Source organism: Pteropus alecto, unplaced genomic scaffold (genome assembly GCF_000325575.1).
Source record: "Pteropus alecto unplaced genomic scaffold, ASM32557v1 scaffold199, whole genome shotgun sequence".
NCBI classification, from domain to species: Eukaryota; Metazoa; Chordata; class Mammalia; order Chiroptera; family Pteropodidae; genus Pteropus; species Pteropus alecto.
This window is the reverse complement of record NW_006442489.1, coordinates 181512-191895: the sequence shown is the minus strand read 5'-3', so window position 1 is coordinate 191895 and position 10384 is coordinate 181512. Positions and strand designations below refer to the sequence as shown.

Sequence of the window (10384 nt, the reverse complement as noted above, 5' to 3'; positions counted from 1 at the left end):
AGCCCGTGGCTCCACCCACTTAGGCTCTTGAGTCTGCCTTTGGGGTCATCTTTTTCCCATAAGAAATAGACTGTGTTTGCACCTGAGAAATATTCTTTAGCCTGCTTGCTGCCTAACATAGTTTGAAGTCCAAAGGTCTCTCTGTCTATTTTAGTATAAAAAGGAATGGAAACAGTAAAATCAGGTTAAAGTGGGTGGTGTGGAATAGTGTGATAAGAGAAAAGAATCTATGAGGTCAGAAGATAGCCCAAGAAACATGTGAGAATAAGAGGAAATGCTGTGCCTTAGAAATAATCTATGAACTGATGATTAGATCTGAGATTCCTATATGGAAGAAGGCTGTTTCTCCACTCCCAGGGAGACGTCGGAGAGTGGTCTCCATGACCTGAAACTTGAGACTAGCTCTAGTTTTACTATTTGTCTTTTTTAGCCTGAAGATCATAAAGATGTATATCTTCTTACTTGGCCATTTTCCTAGGTTTTTTTTAAACTAAGAAATAAATACTCATAAATTTCAAACAGTCCAAAAATTAGTCATCTTGCCATTACAATTTCTCAGACCATCCCAAAAGCAATACTATTAGCAATCTCTTTATGCATCCTGCCTAAAATAGTAAACATATAGATAATGAATGGATGGATGGATGGATGGATGGATGGACGGATGGACGGATGGAGAGATGATCAGATTTCTCTTGGTTACAGTAGAATTCCAAGGGCCAACTGATAAATGTGAAATGGGTGCTGGAGTTGGAAAACCATCATTTTGCAACCATTACAGTAAAAATGGAAGTGAATAAGAATTATCAATGGATACTAAATCCAGGGCAAGTTAAGAAGAATAACAGGATATCTGCATGGTCTTAAAGTGTCTCCCCACTGACTGCTTACTAGTTATATGGAGGGAAAAATTATACAGTGGGGAAATGAGGCAATGCCTTGACCAGGTGACCAAAATTAAACATCGCCTATGCTGTCCAGCTGAGAATGTATAACCTCATTTAATCCAAAGTAGATGTTAGAAAAACACAAAATGAGAAAGATTCTATTAAAAAAAAGAAGGGGGGGGGTCTTCAAAACCATCCATGTCAAAGACAAAGAATGGCTGTCGGAATGTGTTATAGACTGAATGTGTTCCCCCAAATTCATATGTTAAATCCTAACATCCTATATGATGGTATCTGGATATGGGACCTTTGGGAGGTGATTAGGTCATGAGGAAGGAATATTCATGAAGGGCATTAGTACTCTTATAAAAGAGACCCCAGAGAGCTCCTTCGCCCCTTCTGCCATGTGAGAACATTGAGAAGACAGGAGACAGGCAGGCATGTGCAACTAGGAAGACAGACAGAGAGACAGAGAGACAGAGAGAGACAGAGAGAGACAGAGACAGAGGGAGGGGGAGAGGGAGGGCTGGAGAGAGAGAGAGAGAGAGAGAGAGAGAGAGAGAGAGAGAGAGAGAGAGAGAGAGAGAGAGAGAGAGAGAGAGAGAGAGAGAGAGAGAGAGAGAGAGAGAGACGAGGGGCGGGGGAGCGGGGAAGGGAATGCAAGAGTGCGCACACGAGAGCAGGAGAGGGTCTGGACTTCTCAGACCCTCAAACTGTGAGAACTAAATTTCTGTTGTTTATAAGCCCTGCAGTCTATGGTATTTTTGTTACAGCAGCCAGAATGGACTAAAAGAATGTTTCAGATTAAAGGACATTAAACAGACACGAAAACTAAAGGCAACATCTGATACTGGACCCTGCCTCAGAGGGGAAATGTTCCAAAGGACATTGTTAGGTTAACTAGCAAAACCAAAATACAATGGAAATCATAGAAATCATGATGTTAGTAAGTATGCTACAGTTACTAGAATATTCTCATTCAGCACAGTGTTGGGAAGCTGGCTCTCCAGGAAGAAAAGCCCATATTTATAGCTTTTGCATATTTCTGTGGTGTAAATAACTCTCACCATAGCCAATTTCAAAGCTATCGAAGGTTTAATAAGAAGCTAGGAAAATTCCTGAATATTTAACAATCAACTCTGGTGCATCTACACATCACTATGAGGTTGTACGATTAAGCCTGTTCTTAGGAAATTCACACTGACCTGTATAGGGGCAGAGGGCTATGATACATGTAACTTACTCTCAGTCATTCAGAAAATAACTGTGTATACACAGTCACATCCAGACACAAGCATGCATACACAGTGAGCAAGCACGCAATGACAGAGCAAACAGGGTGAAATATAAACAATAGGTGAATCTGGGCAAAGGAGATCCAGGTGTTCCTTGCACTATTTTTAATTTTGTAATTTTATGTAATAGAAATTATTTCCAAATAAAAAGGGTTTTTTTAATGCTCTAAATGTTAGTTTGAAATAGCCAAAAATAGCCCACAATTTTGAAGACAAATTTCTAAAGAGATTAGCACTAAAATGTAAAAATATTTCTGCTGTTCCAAAAAATAAAATTTCAAGAACCAAAAGAAAATGAGTAGCAGTTAATTTAAGTAACAGAGTCATGTTAAAGAAAGAAGAGGTTTATACTTGTTTGCAAAATCTAGTGCACTAAAGTAACAAATTAATTGATGGTTAGTTATAGGTTCTAGTCTTCCCAACAAGCTTAAAGTGGGGAGGAACACGGCATGGAACTACAATCCCAGCAAAACTCTGTGCGGCACGACCCACCTGCACGACAGCCCCCTACCCGTCCACACACACCAAGTGGGTTCAGGAGGAAGGTGACACAGCTGACCACACACCAGATTTTTAAAAGGGCACTTCAGGATTCAGGCTTTGGAGTGGAGGAGAGAGCACAGGGAAGGAAGCAGGTGGTGATGTCACACTCCAGAACAGCCTAGGCTCACCTTTATCTTCTGGTGTTGCCAAAGCAGTATGCAGCAGGAACGAAAGTTCTAACTTTAATTGGAAGGAACGCATTAAGAAGTGAATTGATAATAAACCCTTAATATCTAACAAGAATGTCTTATCTGTTGAGGTTTTGATCATTTTGAGTGTACTGTGATCAGCAACATCAACCTTGTTGACCACCTACACCCTGCTCTGCACTGTGGCATTCCAACTGAATGGACTGACACTGGTAGGTCTGGCCCAGGAAATCTAAACACTCAACAATAGAAAACATGATGAAACCCTATATGGGGCCTGGAAACACAGAGGGGCCATCAGAACTGGCGCCACGGTCTAGTGACTTTGGGCAGCCCAAGTGGGGCCAAGCACAGTTGCTGAGCAGGCAAGTCCAGTCTCACCTCCTAGCAGAACATAAGGTTTGGAGGACCCCATTGGCAGAGTGCAGGCTGAGATCATAGGCTCTACCTGCTCTAGGAGAAGGATGCTCCTGCCAGTACATCCAGACCACTCTTCATGTGGAGGCCAGGAATGTGGCCTACCAGGAATTGCAGGCCACTACTGGGCAGGAGAGGGATGAAGCCCACATACCACCCAGGTCTGTGCCAGACAGACCCTGACAACCTGCAGGGTCATTAAGAAATGTCCTTATCATTCTCCTGCTAAAATTGGGGTACTCCAGCACTCCATTCTTGGCAGGAGTGGCTGGGAGAGGGTACCACAGCCTACTGGCATGGGAGGTCACTGGAGGGTCAAGCTCTTAGAAAGAACTGCCCCTGCCGCAGGGTAGGCTGGGGGGTGCAGGGCAGGAGTATATGAGGACCCCATGCACCAAAGACAAAAGTGACAGCCTGATCCAGTAGCTGGGTGGGGCACATACCCTGCACTTGAGCTCATACTCCTTCAGGACCTCCATGAATCGCTCCTCCTGGGCCAGGAGTTCTATGCTCTGTGGCTCCAGCTGAAAGTCAGACACGCAAAGGAAAATTATAGACAAGACCTCAAGCCAGGCAGAGTGTATGCTGTCACATCATGTTCCTCCCACTAGGCTCAGCACCTCCTGTCCTTCTTCCTTCTCCCCTCCCCTTCTCTGGTTTAAAAGGTCTCAGGGCAGTAGGACGTGCTTGCCCTGGCCCCCTGGGACACCCTCTGCTTGGACCCTGCTCCAGAATAGCAACTCCCGAGGTGATGGGCAGGGCCGGGGGAGGGGGATCATGGTTTGCACCAAATTCTAACCTCTTCTCTGTGCTCCTCACCACTGAGAACCTATCCCTGGGGTTGATGGCACCGCCTAGCCCTACTCTTGTCATTAAAAGGCCAACATACAAGTCATCGAGGGGGCATACAGGCACCACTGCACTGGCCCAAAAGGAAGGAAAACAGGGTAAGTGGCCTCACTACTTTTTTCTCCATTCTCAGTTTAGTAGGAAAAAAAATTCAGCTGCCTAGGTATTCTTTTCAAGACCCCAAAACTTTTTACCCAGCACCACAGACTCCTCTCTGAAGACTAAGAATAAGTAAAAGGACTTGCCTTGTCCTTCAACACAAACTCCAGATCATTCTGCAGTTTCAGGACCAGCTTCTCTGATTCCGAAAGCTTTTCCACAACTTCAATAATCTCCTTCTGCAATCGACTGTTTTCCTACAAGACACAGACCAGCGGTTTGCCAGGCTTTGGGGGTGAGTGGAGGAGGAAATTGTTGGCAGGTCTGTCTCCTGAGTGAGAGGCTTATTCCCAGTAACACTCATAATCAGGGAAGAAATCTCATGGTGTCTGGCACTCACTACCTTGGCATCGTGCAGAGAAGCCTGTGTTGGGGACTGACCCAGAGCCACCAGGGACAGACCCCACAGAGCCCTCATTAATGCTCTTTGCTTTCACCATTGCTTCTGCTTCTCCCACTTCCAAGTGCTCAGAAGATCATGAGTATCATAAGAAAAGGCTGGTTGCAAGTCCTTCTGAGCCATTTTCTCAATGAGGGATTTGAAACTGAATCAGTACAAATCAGATGTCCACCGGGGAGGAAGGCAGCGTCTTCAGACATGGAAAACCAGTGAGAAGAGTGGTGAGGACAACAATGCAGTGGAGAGCCCAGGCAGTCAGGGCAGACAGGCCCTGTGCACACTGCTATCAGGGGCTCCTGGGGGGCCTGGCTTCTCCTCTGAGAGACAGAGACTGAGGTGGGCAGGCAGGTATGGAAAGAATCCACAGGCTCTGAGTTAAGAGAAGAGGAAGGCAGGAGCACAAGAGGGGCCAGGGTACACCTCAGTGGACCAAAATGCAGGGTGGGTGTGGGTCAAGGGACACTCGCCAAAGCCCAGAAACCATATCTGCTCCAGGCTGCACCCAGGGCCAGCAGAGGGGCTTTAGGTTTGCTGACCCCACAGATGCTCTGGTCTCCAAGGGGCACAGCAGAGCTAGCTGCTGACCCTCCCAAACTTTGGTCCACAGACCCAGCACAGAGAGGGAGAGCTCTGCGGGTTCCCCACCTGTCCTACTGCCACACAACCAGAGGAGGCAGAGGCAATGCCTCTCCGGCAGAAGCTAGGCCCCTTTCTGCTCTGGCTGAGAAATGTGCTCTCTACGGCTAAAACAAATGTTCCTTAGTTTGAAATCCCAGGGGTTTCCCTACCACAGAGATGCAAACTGCTTAAGGCTGCTGGGAGGTATTGAATCCTTCACTAGGAAAATGTGGTGTGTGGGAGGAGGTACCCTTAGGCAACCTCGTTTCTTTCTTTTCAGTTGGATGCCCTAGATAGCCACTACATCATCACTTATCATCATCACCTCCCCCCATACATCACTTCCTCCTCCAGTACATACCTTCAGGGCCAGGGTTAGCTTCTCTCGAAGGCTGGCATCCTCTGCCTGCAGGTGCTCCAGGTCCTTCTCCAGTGCAGCCCTCTGCCTGCAGGCCTGTTCCCAGAATAGCTCACGCTCCATCTCTACCTCGGACCGCAGGAGACACAGCCTTTCTCTGTACCCCTGTTCCAGGTGTCTGTAAGGCATACAATAGCATATGTTACGTCAGACTCCCAATGGGGCTACCCAGGCCCACCAGGCCCTGCCTCTCAGGGAACATCTTCCTGGCCAACAAGACCTCCTCCTTCCTTGGAAGCCCCCTGCAGAGAGAACTTGGACTCAACTGTTCCTGCTTGACGGATGGGATCACTGTTCCTCAGCTAGACTACATGTGCTGGTCAGAGGCCCTCCATTAAGTCCTCCCCCTGGGGCCTGATGGTGGACGCCACCCCTCAGGGCTCGTGCAGGTTTCCCCATGCAGACAAGGGGAGTCAGTGGGTCCCTGGACCTTCTGGGGCGAGCTGGAGAATGATCTCTGTGGGCAGGTCTCTTTGCCACCCCTTTGCCTTTCAACATCCTTCCACACCTCAGCCAAATACACGGTAAATCAAGCCTCTCTCATGCAGAACACTGACAGTAAAACCTGTAGTCAGTGAAATCGCAAAGGAATCAGAGGAAAAGAAAAGGTAGGAGGCACTTTCTCCATCAGATCTGCATTAATCTTTTGCAATAACCATTTCCATCAATAGGAAAAACAGTGCTAAATCTTAGTTTTATCACTGAAACAGATTTTTCAAACCAAATCTTACTTTAGCAGAGGGTTTGGCCATGTTAATCATCAAGTATAAGAAAACATTGGGGCTCTTCCTCTGGCTGACAGGCTGGACTTTTAATCTCGTCTCAGAAATTTAAGGAAGAAACACCCAGAAGGAAAGAGATAGAAGAAGGGCAGCTGTTACCAAAGCAAAAAGAGTAAGATAAATATGGCAAATGTAATACTCCACAAACCTTTGGGGTAGTTTTAAAAACACGTATTTGATCATATCACTCCAGTCTTTAAAAACTTTTGAAATATCCAGCCAAAGGAAAATGGTCAAATAAAACATGGCAGACCCACATAATGAGGTGCTCTGCAGCCACCAGAAAATCATATATAATATAGTACTATTTTGTTAATAATTCTGTACATGGAAAAAAGAAGGGAAGGACATAAAAAGTGTTAAGATAATCTCTGGGAAGTGAAATTTCTGCTTTCGCTTTTATTTTTCTATAAGAACACGTATCATTGATTACTTCTGTAATAAGACAAACCTAATGCATCCATAAAAGCTATTTCTAGAAACCTACTGATGATGCCCCATTACCCATGGGGCAAGATCCAAACTCACCCCACATACTCTCAGACATTTGCTTGCAGAATCTATCTACATCAAGAGACACACAGGGCTCTGTGCTGAGTGCTCTAATAAACTGAGTGTCCCATCGCTCTCACTTTACAGGTGAAGAATCTGAGGGGCTCTGTCCACCTAGGGTCACAGCAAGGGCCCAACAGACCCAGAATTCTAAAATGCATCTTGCTAGCTCCTCAGTGCCCACCTCAGCCTGACTTTTCCCCCAAAGGTGAGGCAGAAGGAGGCGGGGAGGCCAGCGGCCCCTCTGTACGTCACCGGGAGCAGGGCCAAGAGCTGGTCTTTTCATAGCACATACTCTTTGCTATCCATGAGAGGATACCTCTAGGTGATAAAAGCTTGGAGAAGCTGAACAACCACTGAGTTAAGTCAAGGGAGCTTAGCACAGACTATTCCCCACAGTGGGGTGAAAAGAACTCTCTCGGCCTGGTTCAGCCTGGGAAATCCTCAAGGGCTAGATTTTCTCGCGTTTTAGTCAACAAACCAAAGAGATGGTTTTGTGTCCATAGAAAAAAGTAAGAAATCCTTCCTTCTGGTCTGTCCAGCCATCAGCCTGAAAGGTGATGCAGACTGCTTTCCAGGCGTCTGTGCAGTGCAATCTCAGCAGTCAGGTTTCAGGCTCTGGACTCCTTCTACCACGTCAGGCTCCTTCCCACTGAGCCAACAGGCTCCAAAGCCATTCACGAGACCTCCCCCAAAATGTCCATCTGTCTCACTGATCACAGGCACACACAGAACACTCAGCTGGAGTAGGACAGACACCATAAATGAAGCAGAAGAAAGTGAGGGCAGCAGAGAGGAATTTTCCCGGCAGCCCACAGGCATGCACAGCTAGATGCCACTGAACCACAAGCCCCGTCATAAAGGGCAAGACCACTTATTAAATGCACCACCCCACTTCTTCTTTCAAGGAAGGGAATTCCCAAAAGTGCATCTTCTGGACTTCTACTGGCTCAGGTGAAATAGGAGCGTCTCTGTTCTGCCGTGTTCATGAGCATGGCCTCAGCTGGTGGCAGCCCCACGTCCATTACCCGCTCTCAGCCATGGCTAGGGAATCGTTGCCCTGGTGTTGAGGAGCCACAGCTCTGGGCTCAGGCACCACAAGCAGAACCTACTTTATCTTCTTCTCTGTGAGCTGCTCCAAGGCCAAGTGGCAGTCATCCATCTCTTTCACAAACTCCAGGTTCCTCTTCTCAGCTTTCTCTAGATCCTTTCTTGCCTTGTCTCGCTCCCTCGCCATCTGCTCCACTTGCCCTCTGCCACAGGAAGGAGACAGGATTGATGGAGCATATGCTCTGGGCCCAGTGAGCCCTGTGTCTGCACGAATGAAAAAAAGGGCCAGCATTCCTGGGTTTAGGGTATGAGCCAGCACTGTGCTCTATCCTCACGCTACCACTAACCACCTTCTAAGGCGGTTTCTACAATTACTGTGCCATTTTACAGATGTACATGCTGAGAGAGAGGTTAAATGACTTACCAAGAGAAGTTTTTAGGTCTGAACCACGGAAGTCAAGCCTAGATGCTTACAGTGTGCCACACATCCAGATGGCCTCAGAACAGGGGAGAATATATTTGTTCACCCTCTAGTCTCCAGCTAGGACTTGGGCCCCAGGGGTCCCGAGTACCTAGTCTGGGACTGAACATGTAAGGGGAGAAGGCTGGTCATCCCATATCCTGCCTGGTCACAGCCCTGATACCTCCAGCCTGACATCTGAGTGAATGCAAGATGAATCACCCAGAGCAGCAGGCCATCTCTGTGTTTGGCGCTGGCTCTGTCCAGTCACCCTAGGCACCCCTACAGGCTTGCAGATCACCGCTGGCACTCTATTTTGGTGACCATTTCTCTCACTGAAGGAGCACCAAAGTTTCCCCTCTCCGCCCTCCCAAGGCACAGTCTTTCTCTGGTCCTATTTGCAGAGAGCTAGCTGAGGTCTGAAAGGTCATCTGTCAACACCTAATGAAATGCAGTCTTGAGGATGGAAACTGTGATTTCCGCAAACCTTTTCTGCAGCTCTGGAACATCAATAAAAATACAAAAACAATTTTTTGTGCCAATCTGCCAAGCAGACAGATGGCTTGAATACTCAGCTAAACCAAAACTGAACCCAATTAAAGTGGAATGTACTCTTGGCCAAACTGTCACTTTGCACTTAGTGACCGCATTTGAAGAATACTTCTTTTTCCTCTCTAGCCAGCGACCAGAGCCCAGGAGCCCTCTCTCTGGCTGTTCTTGGAAGCGCACCCCAGACTGGAGGGTTTCCGCCTCTGTGCTTCAAGCTCAGGCAATAGCAGGATGTGCAGTTCAAATACTTCTTTTTTGGAACCTTGCTAAAAAGGGCCAAGGGAGCTCCTTGACATAGATTTTTAAGCTTCTCACCAGATGGAAGGGAAGGCCAGACCACAGAAGTCCATGCAGCAGTCACTGAATAGTTTACTAGGTCCTCAGGCCCCCCTCAAACCACACACACACAGACGGAACTCGAGGCACAGAGAGCCCTCGTCCTGCTCTCAATTGCTCTTTACCCCACTGCAAGCTCCAGCTAAAGGAAAGCCAGTGAGAAAGGTGGTGCAGAAACCCATTCCTGACACTGGCCATCTGGGGTGGATGAGGGCAGAGCCCCGTTTTCTTGGACTCTTTTCCAGGCAAACCCAGCCAACTCCCCATGTCCACCCCAACCATACTGGAGATCTTACTGGCAGAAGCTCAGCTCCTGGCGGTAGCAGGCCAAGGCCGCCTGCTGAGTGGCACCATGAACCATCATGAGCTCGTTCTCAAGGGCCCAGGTCAGTTCCAAAAGGTTCACCTTCTCATCCACACTGAAGTCGAGGCTCTGGAAATAGCAAGACTCATCAGGCAGGATAAGATGAGGAATTCTCTAAATACATCCTGACTCTCTTAGTGACAGTTCAGGCAGTGATACATGCTGTCCTGTCTGGTAGACGGCACTTGCTACTTTTCTGTCTGTAAAGTCTCTGCCTCCCAGGCATGCCCCTCCCCAACCCACATAACTCTGGTGCCCCATCTTGCCCCACCTTGTCCTATCCCAGTTCTCTCCTCTTCACTGTCTCTGCAAAAGGGGCAGGTGTGACCCAGGCTAGACAGAGTTCCCCTCCCTGGACAAAGTGACTGACACAAAAGGAGGACAAGTCCCAAGCAGAGGTCTTCATGGGGATCCATAGGAAGCTGGAGGAGAGAGGTTTTTCCCTATGAAATCAGTTGTATAAGGACATGTGGGTCTTGGAGAGTTGCAAGAGGAGAGGCTAACACCACCAAGAAGCAAGCAGGAAGATGGAAGGGAGTCCTGGCAACAGCCTGGA

The 10384-nt window shown here is 47.6% G+C and overlaps 1 protein-coding gene across 7 annotated transcripts in view; it reads right to left on the bottom strand.

Moving 5' to 3' along the window:
* The window catches only part of NINL (ninein like), a 147443-nt gene that overhangs the window by 30465 nt on the left and 106594 nt on the right, over nt 1–10384 (bottom strand). For all 7 annotated transcript variants that reach the window (XR_003043056.1, XR_003043057.1, XM_025039590.1 and 4 more), the window contains 5 exons: nt 9761–9897; nt 8182–8322; nt 5679–5853; nt 4386–4496; nt 3735–3815 (listed from right to left, as the gene is read on the bottom strand). Coding sequence is in view for 5 of the 7 variants with exons in the window: in XM_025039590.1 (XP_024895358.1) it covers nt 3735–3815; nt 4386–4496; nt 5679–5853; nt 8182–8322; nt 9761–9897 (645 nt within the window). In the remaining 2 variants the exon portion in view is untranslated. The remainder of the gene's footprint in view (nt 1–3734; nt 3816–4385; nt 4497–5678; nt 5854–8181; nt 8323–9760; nt 9898–10384) is intronic.